Source organism: Trichosurus vulpecula, chromosome 9 (genome assembly GCF_011100635.1).
Source record: "Trichosurus vulpecula isolate mTriVul1 chromosome 9, mTriVul1.pri, whole genome shotgun sequence".
In the NCBI taxonomy this organism is placed as follows: domain Eukaryota; kingdom Metazoa; phylum Chordata; class Mammalia; order Diprotodontia; family Phalangeridae; genus Trichosurus; species Trichosurus vulpecula.
The window spans coordinates 65159445-65174096 of record NC_050581.1 but is presented as its reverse complement, the minus strand read 5'-3'; the positions used below and the strand labels follow the sequence as shown (position 1 = coordinate 65174096).

Below are 14652 nucleotides of genomic sequence, written 5' to 3'. Positions count from 1 at the left end.
TCCTTTCTGGAACATGCTGGAAATACCTTTCTGCAGCACCTGGGCCTCACTCTGGATCATCCTTCCTACCTACTATCTATCTATCTTCCTATATTCATACCTACTAGCCAGCCCGGTTCAGTTTCGGGGGGAGAAAGTGAGGCTGGTGACTTTGCACAGCCTTCCCTCACTTAAATCCAATTCACTTGCATGTCATAGCGTCACCTCCCTGATGTCATGGTCCTCTTCTAGAAGGAAGGACAAACAGCAGCAGCAATTGGGTAGGGCACTGAGAGGTGTCCGTAGTTACCAGCTAGCCATGCACGAAGCTGGTTCTCCTCTATTCCACTCTACCCGCCTGTTTCTGCCTTTCACACAGTAGGTGTTTAAATAAAAGCGTGTTGAATGGCACGAGGTCACATCTCTTTAGTAGTTCAAAGAAGGGATTCCTTTGGCCACCCAGCTTCCCTAAGAAGCCCTCGGTAAATGCTCTTGAATAGTGATGAAAAATAAGGAAGTCCCGGACCCAGCTCTCCACAGTCAAGAATATCTAAATACCAAGAGGTGGGGGGGAGAACCTAAACGTTCCCAACTATTTGGAGGCGAAGCCAGACTCTTGGGCTAGAACCCTGCGGGCTGAGCGAAGGCTTCGAGTGGAACCGCCACCTCCAAGGGTCCAAAAGCCGCCGTCCCTCCCAAGCGTCTTAAAGGAGGAGGGACTAGAGCGCAGGTGGCTTAGGACGCCAGCAAAAGCGGGCAGGGCTGAGCCGCTGCCCCAGGGCTGGGGAGGGAGAGCCGGGGGCGGAGCCACCCGAGGTCGGGAGTCAGAACCATGGAGCCTCCCCGGGTGGTGCTGGTGATGGGAGTGAGCGGCTCGGGAAAGTAGGTATTTGGGTTGGGGTCGCCCGCGTCCCCACGCAAGGGCGGGAGGAAGCAGGAGGTCGGGGATGAGCCTGCTTGGCCCAGGCGCTGAGCGGACACTGACAGCCAAGGAGGGGAGGACGGGCGGGACCGCGGGGCAGCTGCGGGGTCCACGGAGCCTGCTCTCCCCGGCTCACCTGCAGACTTCAGCCGCTGCATGAGCAAGCTGCAAGGGGCACTGGAGAACGGCTCGCCCCGCAAGCCCGGGGAAGCCGCGGGGCCCCGGAACCAGGTTCTGGCCCCGCCCAGGCCAAGGCCACGCACTCGCACGTCATGCGTGGCCGCCCCATTCATGCATCGGATTCGCCCACTGCACCGCGTGGGCACGCCTTGGACTGGGAAAGGGTCCAAAATGTTAAGAGCCACAATGTCCCCCTGTACCGGGACACCCCACCCACCCACTCATACACACCCCTCCAATCTAGAAACCTCACTGACAGGCAGTCCAAGACGACAGACATTAGTTATGGCACTCGAGACTGTGGTGCAGAGCAGCACCCACCCCCACCCTACCCCTTCCAGCGCCCCCACCCACGTGCTGAGTGAGCCACATTTTTAAACCAGACTTTAGCACCCCAAAGAGATGACTTGGCTCTAGCTTCTGCCAGTCTCCGCCCCCCACCCCCCCTTAGTTAATGTTTAACGATTCCAAGTCTGAGTTTTAAAAGTCTTAGAAGCTGGAAAGGATGGTCTGAGGGAGTGTAATTTAAGTACAATTTTAGGAGCAAACCGGTGCAGCTGGCGGCTGGCACACGGTAGGTGTTTAATGTATGCTTGCTGATAGATTTATAAAGTGACAGCGAAAAAGACATTTTACCTCAAAACTGAAACTTCCTTATCAACAAATAAATAGTACCACCCTCATTTTTAATTTTTTTATTAAAATATTTATTTAAACTGTTTTGACTTGAGATCAAGGGCTGTCTTTTGTCTTTGTAACACCAGCGCTTACCACCGGGCTTGACACATTGTACTTCTGACTTTGAATTGGTTCTTTATACGCTGTAATTAATCCCTCTGACAACTTCAAAGGCAGTTGGTAAAGAGCTGTCCTTTCAGTCAGGAAACCAAGGTTCCAATTTCTACTCTGACACTTGCTAGTTGTGTGACCCAGGGCAAGTCACTTAACATCTCTGACCCTCGATTTCCTCTTTATAAGGGGGCTAAAAGCACCTCAGGGGGCTCACATATGAAAACACTTTGACAACCTTAAAGCCAGGCAAGGCAGGTAGCATTTATTAAGCACTTGTGTGCCAGGCACATGAGGGGCAGTTGGGGGCGTGGGGTGTGAATACAATACTCAACACACAAAAAGGATCAGAAAAGGGAGAATGAGGGTACCCGGATTTAGGAAATGGTGTAGCTGCCTGGAAGGTCAAAAAAAGAGAGAGGGAAATGTATGAAGGATGAAGGCCCTGGAGGAACTAACCAATAAGAGAAGGGGGCTGGCAAAGGCCCTTCCCATTTTATGGTCTTTTGAAAGCTGCTCTGGCCAAAAAAAAAAAAATTCTCCCTTTAGCCAAAAAGTTGATGAGCCTTTCCTAACTTTGCTTTTCCAGGCCTCAGACAACAGCATTCGGTCCATTACGAGACCCAGGCACTCTCATCCCCCTTTTCAGCTCCCTTCCATATGTCTTTTTCTTCGATTAGAACTTGAGTGCAGGTACTGTCACTTCATTCCTTCTACTTCTATGCCTTTCTAGTTTGGTAGGTTCAAAAAAACTTCTAACTGTGTTGTGGATACATACTCTACTGAATCCCTCCCTCAATAAAATTCTGTCACCTTACTTTTTAAGAGGGGAAAACATTTTAATAAGAACCAAAGGAGGAAAAAAAGGAATACACTGAATTACAGGGTCACAAATTTAGAGCTTGAAAGGACCTTAGAAGTCAAATGACCCAACCCCCCTCATTTTACAGAAAAGGAGATTGGATCCCAGGGAGGTTAAGGGATTTTTGAAAGGTTGTACAACAGTGACTTGCCCAAAGTCAAACTGATAGTTAATGTGTAGGTAAATGTTTGTATCCTCAATATTATGGGGGAAAAAATGTTCACTCTGGAGTCAGAGGCTCTGGATTCAAATCCTTCCTTTAGTAATTAATGTCAGGTATAACTTCAAGCAAGCCTATTAATCTCCCTAGTCCTCTGTTTCCTCATCTGTAAAAGGAGAGGATTGGCCTAGCTGGCCTGAAATTCCTTCCAGCTCTAAACCTATGATCCTGTCATCTCATCTAGGATCCTTAGACTCTAACTCCAGCAGCCTTTCTAATATAAAGCTGTATTTTCCAATCTTGCAAGATTTGATCAGATAGCCCAATGGTCAGTGCTTCCCCCCCCCACCCCACCAAGCTCAAATTTATTCTGTACAGGGTTCCACTGTACATTAGACATTCTCTTTTACTCTTGCTTACACGGTAAGCTTTTAAAAAAAATTGGTAATTGCTACTCAATTCTTTGTTCAGTTTACTGAGGTCAGCTAAGGCCAAACTGTTGATAATCATTACTTCTGTTTATAATGTTTTTCACATTCTAATACCATCTATAGCAGCATTGAAAGCTATTTCTTGGGTCTTCACTCACCCCCTCTCAATGATAAGGAAGAATATGAAATACTAGTAATCTGAATAGCGATGTCTTCTTTTACAGGTCGACAGTGGGATCACTCCTGGCAATTGAGGTATTGTTCTGTTATGCGGCCTCATCGGTGTATGGGCCTGCTCAATTTTCTTTTTCTCTCGGGAACCTTCAATTCCCTCTATCTATTATTTTTTCACCAAACCTACCATTTCATTGGTGTTCATAACTCCTGGTGAGTAAATTACCTCTTACCAATAAAAACTGGTACCAACTTGGAGATTTCAGGGTTGCCTGGCCCACTCACTAGGAGACTGAATGACTTAATGTCTCAGAATTTCTCAGAGGTGAGACCTAAAACCCAGACCTCCCAGAGTCTGAGAATAGCATGGTATCCTCTTTGCTGCACTGCCCCCTCATCCCCTCGTTTCCCCTATATCAGGGGTTCTCAACTTGGAGTCTGTGAACTTGGTTTTTAAAATATATTTTGATGACTATGTTTCAATATAATTAGTTTCCTTTCCAATCCAATGTATTTTATTGTACATATTTAAAAATATTCTGAGAAGGGGGCCTTGGGCTTCACTGACAGAATCCATGACACAGAAAAGGTTAAGAACTCCTGCTGTTACTGTGCATAAAATGCAACTCCTTATTTATTCCGTTTTCTATCTTAGTGTTTAAAATAACTATACATGAAGAAATAAAATGGAAAACATCGTTTGAAATGAGTCTTTCCTCCTGCGCAGAATGCACAAGTTTTGGGGTGGGTTTATTGCTATGTGAGACAGAGGCAGTGAGGTGGCTCAATGAGTGTAGGACTGGGCATGTGAAAGACCCAAGTTCAATTCCCTTCAAAGTTCAAATCCTGCTTCAGACATTGACTAGCTTCATGAGTCTGGGCAAGTCACTTAACCTGTCTACCTCATTTTCCTCATGGGTAAAATGGGGGTAATATTAGCACCTACCTTGATGGATTGTGGTAAGGATCAAATGATATATAAAGTGCTTGTATATACCTTAAATGCTAACTATTATTGTAATGGGGGGAAAGTTCCCATCACTGTTTTTGACCAAACAGTGTTGATAACCATTTGATGACTATAATTTGGACTGTTCAACTTCCCATATGTGATATTTTGGGTTGGTTTTTTTTTAAGCTGGGGTGGAAATTCTATGATGCAGATGACTACCATCCTGAAGAAAATCGAAAAAAGATGGGGAAAGGAATACCACTGAATGACCAGGTAATTTAATGCTACAATGTGATATATAAAAAAGAACACTGGAGCTGAAGTTAGAGAGAGGACTTAAGTTTGGCTCCCTACCACTTAATTCCTAGGAGCTCAGTTTTGGAGGGAGAGAGAGAGAGAGAGAGAGAGAGAGAGAGAGAGAGAGAGAATGTTCAGGCCTATCATTCCAGTGGTGGAGGGAGCTCCTACACCACATACAACTTAGTCTTTTGAGATGTAATCCTTGGTCACATAGGCAAATATGTGTCAGAGGCAAGACTTGAACCCAGATTTTCCTGGTGTCAAGGGTCACCCTCTATGGAGTATGCTTCCTCTTCAATGGGAATAATACTTGAGGTACCTACCTCTCAGGGTTCTAGCGAAGACCAAATGAGTCTAAAGGCCTTCCTTCCGTTAGCATTGAGATCAGGAGGGTGTATCCTAGGATGGGTTAATATGCTTATCGTACCTCTGCCTGCCAATCATGAGAAGAGTCAGACTCCAGGACAGGGCAGATATCAAAGATCACTTGGAGGCCAGAAGGCTAGTGCAAGGGAACATTGGTGAAGTGTGTAAAAGGGACTGGAATCAAGCAGATACAGATCCAACTATTGTCACTTTCTTCCAGCTTGACCCACCCTCACCGTACCCCCAATCTGATTTCAAGCCAAGTTATTATATTTTCTTGGTTATTCTCCATTGCCAGTGTTTTTATTACATGTGGCCCTGAACCAACAGTATTAGGTCTGTCTGTTAGGTATTACAGGATAACTCTTAAGACTGTACTTTCTGTGCTGTAAGGAATCTAGCTAGGGGTGTGATGGTAAATGTTTAACAATCAGCTCTTGGGGGGGGGTGTATATCACATACTTTTAAGTTTAATTGCATTATTAACATTTTCTTCATTGCTTAAGTTTCAACAACAAACAGAACAACAAATCAAGTCCTGATTTGTAGTGCTTGCCGATTTCTGAGGTATAAATGCTCTCTGAAAATTTAATAATCAGCTTTCGCAGCCATTTCAAGCTGGCTTCCACACCCCCACAGATATAGTTTTCACCTTTCACAGTCTGCATCTTTGACATTCAAGACTGGATTCACAATATTTGAAATAAAGAAAGATAATTAGGATGAGGGATCTCCTCTTTAGATAGGAGTATGTGTCACAGAATCGCTACAAACAGGATATGAGTGATTGTGTTAATAATTTGAATGTACAGAAACAGAATCAAGGACTGCCCCTTTTAGCTCACTTAGAGCACAGTTCAGATGAGGCTAGAGTCTCAAGTAATCAGGCAGCCAACAAGCATTATTATCTACTATAGATGGACGGATTTAATGAATTCATTCCAGAACCACGGAACTATTCGGCCCCTGACATCAATGAGATGAGCATGGAGGAGTGAAAGAACACTGGTCTTAGGATCAGGAGACCCAGGCTCATGACCCACTTTTATTGCTTACTAGCCATGGGACCCTGGGCTAGTTACTTGGCATCCCTGAAACTCCAGATTACTCATCTGTATAATAGAAATATTTGCACTACAGGATTGTTGTGGGGAGGGGAAATATTTTATAAACTATACTGTGCTATCGACACATATTTTTTCCTTGGCACCAGTGATTTCATTGGCGTAGGAAGTTTCAGTGAGGAATTTCCTTTAACAGTGTATATTGGCATCTTTTCTGCAATTTAGAGAGTTGCCTAGAACACAGAGAGGTTAAGTGACTACCCAGTCACACAGCCAGTGGAAATTGAATCCACAGTCTTCCTGACTCTGAAGCCACCTTTCCATCCACCATGTTCCCCTGCCTCTCGTGCTATGATTATCTACTAGATTTTAGTATGATCCTTGAGAGTAGGGACCATATCTCAGTCATCTTTGAATCTCTCCCAGTACATCACACATGCTTTGCACATAGTAGATTGTTGATTGGTAGACTGATATCAAGGAGAATATGGTTGAATCAGCACAAATCCATCATAACTACTAGAAAGAACAACTCTAATCCCTGCTGATGACATATTAATAGTATTAGCACTCTAAGCAAAAGAGAGACTATTTGATTGGCTCTTTATAGTAGAATAGGATAGCTAAAGCAGGTACAGAAAACCAACTTACTAAATCATGTTCATATTTTTCCAGCCCACCCTTTCCCTAAACTTTCCAATCTACCCAACAGAATAAATTAGACCTTTACTGTGACATCTGCAGCAGCTAGGTTGAGCAGTGCCTAGACCACCAGGCCTAGAGTCAGGAAGACTCCTCTTCCTGAGCTCAAATCTGGCCTCAGACACTTACTAGCTGTGTGACCCTGGGCAAGTCACTTAACCCTGTTTGCCTCTGTTTCCTCATCTGTAAAATGAGCTGGAGAGGGAAATGGCAAACCACTGTGATATCTTTGCCAAGAAAACTCCAAAAGGGGTCATGAAGAGTCGCACACCATTGAAAAATGACTCAACAACAAATGAGACCCACCGTAGCTAGGTGTAAGCCTCACCTAACCCCAGAATGGAGTGAGGTGGCTTCGATGCTATTGCATTCAACAATTAAAAAAATATTTTGAATCAAGACATTGTGTTGGGATGCAAACATAAATAAGAAATAGTGTTTGGCCTCATCAGGCATACAATCTAGTGGTGACACAGTGGGTAGAGCATGTGATTTGGAGTCAAGGAGACCTGAGTTTGAACCTGCCTCAGACATTTACTAGGTAGGAAGACCTCCATGTTGGATGGAGGCATTATTTATAGAAAAACATGGCCAAGAGTTGTATAGGATGAGAAGGCATGGATGGGTAGTAATCTGTACTGTTGGAGTACCATCTGTACCAATGCCTACATTGATGATATCAGAGAGTCAAGGAAGATATAAATGGTCCCTTCTCGTTAAATTTACCATGTTAGATAGTTACTAAAATGTTTTTAGCCAAAGACCAATCATGATTCCAGAGGACCAATGATGAAGCATCCTACCCACCTTCTGACAGAGAGGGCTGGAATCATATTGCAGAAAGAGATATACAACTTTCAGGAGTGGCCCACATGGGAATTTATTTCACTTAACTTTGCATATTGGTTATAAGGATTTTTTTCCAGTTTTTCTTTTTTTTTTTTTTTGGAGGGAGAGGAGTAGGGATCAGGAGGAGATGGGAATAGCATTGCTGAAAAAAGAACAAGAAGAGTCATAAAAACACATGTTTGAAATTCATAGAAGAGAACAGAAGGAGGGCCAGAGGGATCACACCAGCAGGAAAGCTTTGAAAGTGAAATGTTGAATTTATTAAATACTTTAAAAGACAAGCAAGCTGTACATAAGAAATCCACAATTTCATGTACAGTCCTCTCTTTCTGTTCTGCTATATATGGAAGTGCCTACCACAGTCAATATTTGCTATATTCAGAATTTTTTTAAAGGAGAGGAAAAAAGCCCCAGTGTTGTCCATGTAGCAAAATAATTTTTAAAAAGTAAGAAATTTTTTGAAAGATAGAAAAGAAATTATCACCACGATGGCGCACTTGTCTAAAATTAAGCAACTTTTATGAAATGAGAGTTAATGACATTTAAAGCCAAGTACCTACATTCACATCCTGGATTGAAATGGGGTGTATGTGCAACGTTTATCAATTGGGCAACGGACGAATAAATTATCTTATATGAATGCAATGAAATACCACTGTGATATAACAAATGATGAAAAGTATGGTTTCAGAGAAACTTAAGAAGACTTACATGAAGTGATGCAGATTAAAGTGTATAGAGCCAGGAGGACAATCTATACAATAACAGTATTGTTAAGACAAACAACTTTGAAAAGCCTAAGACCTCTTATCAATGCAATAGTCAGCCATTAATCCAAAGGACTAATGATGAAACATGTTACCTCCTCACAAAGAGGTAGTACACTTAGGGTGCAAATCGAAACATATATTTTTCCAACATGTCCAATGTGCAAATTCATTTTGTTGGGCTATGCATACATAAGGATTTTGCTTTTGTGTTTTCAGTCAAGAGAGGTAGAAGGAAAAGAAAATAAATGCTTATTAATTTTAAAAAGTATCAGAAGTAGGGCTCAAACCTAGATCTTCCTTATTCTAAAGTCAGACCTCTAATAACAATAGCTAGCATTGATACGAGCCCTTTTAAGTTTGCAAGGTGATTTACAAATATCTCAACTTATCTTCACAACAGTCCTGGAGGTAGGCAGGGAGATAGACTCTATGGTTATCCCCATTTTACAGATGAGAAAATTGAGGCAGACAGTTTAAGTGACTTGCCCACATTTGAACTCAAGTCTTTCTGACTCCAGGTCCAAGGATCTACCTCCTTCTGGAGCTAATCTAATGTCTTATTAGCCATCCCCTGCTGCTTCTCTATTAGAATGTTATTATGTAACACTGAAAGCATCACTGTTTTTGTACCCTGCCACTTGCAGCTTCTTGTTCCTCTCCCTGCCCCACTGGCTCCAGGACCTTCTGGGTAATAGTCGCCAAAGGCTTCTCTCTTACTGACTTTCCTATGGGTATTCACAGACGCCAAATCAATTATAATCCATTAAATACTGATTTGATTATTATCTGTGTGATTCTTTGTCATTTCATAAATTTGCCTCCCCAAAAGGGTCATAGAATGTGCAATATTCACGTGAAGAAAATGTGTTGGATCTCAGGTGGTACGTGACCTACACAGGTAAACATAGGTATATGGCTTTTAAATGGTGCCACTTATAAGTGGGCCAATAGTCGTTCAAGTAAAATATTTTAATGACTAATTAGCTCTCTGATTTGGTTACTCACTTGTGTTCGTAGGCCCCCAGAATTGCAGGGGAGATCTGAGACATAATTAGGCTTTGTTAAGAGCTTTGAGATCATCTTATAAAATATACACTATGAAACCAAACTGTAATAAGAGACATTATTATCTGTTTGATTTGCTTTCAGGATAGGATTCCATGGCTTTGCAACTTACATGACATTTTATTGAGGTAAGAGAACAGTTGGCCAATGATTTATGCCCATTGTAAAGCACAGGTCTAAAAAAGACATTAAAAGGTAAACTAGTCAGTAACAAAATATCTCACTGATCAGCCATTCTCAAACACTTTGGTCTCAGGACCCCCTTACACTTTTAAAAGTTATTTAAGACACCAAAGAACTTTTGCTTATGGAGGTTACACAAATAACTTTGTATTATTATGAAAATAGTTTTGACCTCATAGATTCACAGAAAGGTCTCAGGTACCCCCAGGAGTCTGCAGACCACAATTTGAGAACCACTATTCACAGCCACCCTGAGAAAGAGATGCTAGGCCATGCCACCTCTTCTTTCTGCTTCCAACTTTGAAAAAATTAAAGGCTACCTTTCTTATTACCGTCCCTTAAAAAAAAAAGTCCAAGCGTATAGTTTGCCTCTAAAACTGCCAGGTGGCAAAGCATGTAGAGCTCTGGGCGAAGCACTACTTAGATCATCTCATTTGATCTTCACAAATACTCTATGAGGAAGTTGCTATTATGATCCCCATTTTCCAGAAGAGGTAACTGAGGCAGACAGAGTTTAAGTGACTTGCTCAGGATCACACATCTACTAGGTGGCTGAGGCTGGATTTGAACGCAGGTGTTCCTGACTCCTGACTGTAGTACTTATAGGAATCAACATCCTGTACACTAATGCTTTTTTCTGTTCCCAACTAAATTAAATTTTAAAAAATAATTAAATTAAAAATTTAATTTAAAAGAAATTATTTTTTAAAATTCAAAAAATTAAATTGAATTAAAAAAAACAACATACATGATAACAGATGTTTAGACATGATACATTATATAGCATGTAGAGGACACTTATCCATGTGAGGAGTGGTAGGAGGGACTAAGGATGTTGAGCCTGGAAAAAAGATCTGGGTGTATGGAATATGGGGATGCATGAGAAAAGCCTTCGAGTATCTGAAGGAGAATTGTATGAAAGAGGAATTAAATTTGTTTTTCATTTTCCTAGAGGACAGAACTAGGAACAAATGAGTAGAAATTGCCAAGAGGCAGGTTTTGGTCTGATAGAAAGCCAAATTTCCTAACAGCACTGTCCAGAAAGTGCCATGGACCACTTTGGAAGCTAATTGACCTCCCCCTATGGAAAGCCTTTAAGTGAAGGCTGGACAACCACTTGTTTATAGAAGGGGTTTTTGTTCAGGTGTTTCACTAGATGACTCTATAAATGTTGGTTAGGGTATGTAAGGAAGTACTTATTTTTATTAACATGAGTGGGATATTATATATGCCTAATTACCATGCAGTATGATAACCACTGTACTAATCTTTAAGTCTGTGCCAGATCAACTTTGTTGTTAAGTTTTATTCAGTTACAGCACAGAACAGCACCTACACACGGTTTTCTAACAGCCTGCTGGTCTTTAGGATCAATGATTTCAGTGGTGTAGGGAACTTCCTCTACTAATTCAGCTGAGTACCTCCTCTTCAACTTACATAATCTTGGAGAGTTGCCTTAAAGGCTATGATATGCCCAGGCTTTCAGTGTTATGCCACCTCTCCTTTCTACTTCCAACTTTGAAAAAATTAAAGGGTACATTGCATATTATCCTCCCTTAAGAAAAAAAGTCCAAGCATATCGTTTGCCTCTGAAACTGCTGGATGGCAAAACAGATAGGGCTCTGGGCCTGGAGTCAGGAAGACAGTACAAATCAGATACTTCAGACACTTAAGAGCTGTGGCTCTGGTAAGTTACTTAACCTGTCTGCCTCACCTACTTCACCTGCAAAACGAGGATGAGCTAAGTCAGCAACTATATTCCTCTGGTAAGGCAGAAGACCACCAGGCCTTGCCATTTGCCCTGCTAGCGCACCTTAAACTAAGGTTTCCCTCCCTGGCCCACCACGACCTCTAAACTCCCCTGACCCCTGGAGCTGCCTTCTAACCTAACGATGCAACCTTTTGGTCCCTGGGCATTGCACCCTTAGAATTGCCAGGTCTTTCCATCCGCCTGACAGCTGAACTTTGTTTTATATGTTGTTTCCTCCAACTAGAATGTGATATCCTTGAAAGCAGGATCTATATCACTTTTTTTGTTTGTTTGTAGTCCCGGTACTTTAGGCACAGAGTTAGGCACAGAGTAAACACTTATAAAGGCTTTTCCAGTCACATAAACCCGATTGCCTCAAAAAAATAAAAATTAAAAGTTAGTTGAAAGGTTAAGTAACTAGGTAACTCACCAGGACTAGAAATTACAGAGTAGGTACTAGTGTACGCCATCTACATCAGTCGAAGAAGTTCCCCAAACTGATGAAATCCAGGTCCAAACAATAACAATAATTCAGAGGTTAAGTCTCTTTCTCCGTCTTTCCGCTGGCCACCCCCGACCATTTCCTTGTTCTTTCCAGCATTACCACAAAGCAGGATAAGGAAGAGAGAAGCCGGGAGATTAAAATTAAGTAAATACTGCTGTTCGGGAGTGGTTTGGTCGCTGTAAAATCGATTAGGTTTTTGTATTCCCAGTGAACTCCATGAACAGAGACATTTGTTAAGAGGCTATACATAAATGCAGGGGTCTCAATTCCTTGGCATCTGGACATTATAATGGGCAGAGCACTGGACTTGGATTCAGGAAGACTCAAGTTCAAATTGCCTCATGTATTTGCTGTGTGACCCTGGGCAAGTCATTTAACCTATCTGTGCCTTAATTCTCTCATCTGTAAAATAGGGATCATAATAGCATCTTCATAGAGTTTTTGTAAAGATCAAATGAGATGATATATGCACAGTGCTTTGCAACTTAAAACTCTATATAAAGGTTAGCAATTATTATTAAAAATTATGTCTTTGGCTGTGGCTTCAATCCAGTGATAAGCAAACAAAATTAAAATATTCATGTTGCAGATCCTACTGACCTCTCCTGATGCCCCTTACCACACACCTTACTTTTATTTTTTTAAATAGAAATGTGTCTTCGGGTCAAAGTGTGGTCCTTGCCTGTTCTGCTTTGAAGAAAATGTACAGAAACATCTTAATGAGAGGAGAAGGTGCTGTAACTCAGAAGTATGAGCCAGGAGAGAAAGAAGGGTTCCCGAAGCTGAAGCTCCTTGTGGTCTATTTGAATGGGTCTTTTGAAGTGATCTCTGGGCGTTTAGCCAAAAGAAAAGGACATTTTATGCCACCAGAATTGCTCCAGTCTCAGTTTGACACTCTGGAACCCCCAACAGCACCAGAAAACTTTCTGTCACTTAATGTGAACAAAAGTGTCTCAGAAATGATTCCTTTTATTGTGGACAATATAAAAATTAAATGAGAACTCTTTTGGAGCAATCATCAGATCTGAATTAGACATTCCTACTTATAAAATATCTTAATTTTCTCCTCTGAATGTCAATTCTACAGTGTACTGGGAGTTGCTTATACCTTTCCAAAAATATCAGAATTGTTTCCCAACTTACTTTCCCTGACACCTGCTAATCGAATCTTCCCTTATAACAAAGTGGGTGAAACCCGGTCAACAAACTGAATGTATCTGATGATACAGACCTATAACATAATTGCAGACCCACAGCTCTCCACTTCTCTACCAGAAAGGGGAAGGCATTTTTCCTTCTTTCTTCTCTAGGATCAAAATGGGCTTTACTGAGTTTGGCAATAGTTTAGTGTTTATTTTTAATTGGCAATATTGTAGTCATTGCGTATTTCGTTTTCTGGTTCTATTCTCTTTACTCTGCATCAGTCCACACAAATCTTCCCAATGTTTCTCCAAATTCCTCCTATTCATTGTTTCTTATGGGGCAATAAATAAATTCCTTTAATAGTTTGTTCATCCATCTTCCAACTAATGGGTAACAACTTCATTTAAGTTTTCTTACTACTACAAAGAATATTGCTGTGAATATTTTGTTATACATGGATCTTTCTCATTGTCCCTGCTATCCTTCGAGTACAAAACTAGTAGACAGATGGCTGGGTCAAAGGGTATGAAGGGTTGAGTGATTTTTCTTTAATAATCTTGGAACAATCTACTGTCTTGGCATAGTTTAAGAGATGTCCTGTGATTTTTAGACCTGTCCTCTGATGTGCTGGTAATGTGTATGTGGGACCTGAAGATGGTTAAAATCAAAATTTTAATTGGGATTTTGATTCCATCCATGATAGCAAGTGATTAATGCAAATTTCATTAAACATATTGGAAAACACTACCTGAAATGGAACAGTGAGAGTTAAGATAGATCACTAAGGAAAAGAATAGAGAGAAAAGATTAAAGAACAGATTTTGGGGGGATGCCCACTTTTAGGGGACAGGAAACAGAGGTACCAAAGAGTGATCAAATAAGATGGAGAATCAATAGAGAGGATTATCATGGGAGCCAAAGGGAGAATGAATGAACGGATAAATGAATGAGAAAGCATTTATTTAGAGTTTACTATATGTCAAGCACTAGAGATACAAATACAAAAGCAAAAACAGCCTGTCCCCAGCTTACATTCTGTTAAGTCATTTTTCAGTTGTGTCCAACTCTCTGTGACCCTATTTGGGGTTTTCTTGGCAAAGATACTGGGGTTGTTGGCCATTTCCTTCTCTGGTTCATTTTACAGATGAGGAAATTGAGGGAAACAGGGTTAAGTGACTTGCCCAGGATCACACAGCTAGTGTCTGCAGCCAGATTCGAACTCAGGAAGATGAGTCATTCTGACTCCAGGCCTGGCACTCTATGTACTGTGCCACATAGTTGGCCCAAGCTTACGTTCTCCAAGGGTGAAATTACATACATTGGGGAAAGATGGTGAAAGAGGCCAAAGGGAAGACATCAACAGTGTTAAATACTGAAGAAAGGACAAAGAAGATGAAGACTGACAAAAGGCTATCAAATCCATCTATCATGAGGAAGCAGTTTAGGCAGAAGTTGGTAATTGATAGTGTCTTTAGCAAGTGGTTCAACTTTCAGAGAGGCGGTGTA

General features: G+C 41.5%; 1 protein-coding gene across 1 annotated transcript; it reads left to right on the top strand.

The window, feature by feature from the left end:
* Positions 1–795: 795 nt before the first annotated feature.
* Positions 796–13521, top strand: IDNK (IDNK gluconokinase). The gene is made up of 5 exons (XM_036738668.1): positions 796–861; positions 3548–3578; positions 4636–4722; positions 9650–9693; positions 12653–13521. Exons 1-5 carry the CDS (start codon positions 812–814, stop codon positions 12999–13001), a joined length of 561 nt encoding a protein of 186 aa, XP_036594563.1. The 5' UTR covers positions 796–811; the 3' UTR covers positions 13002–13521.
* Positions 13522–14652: the final 1131 nt, after the last annotated feature.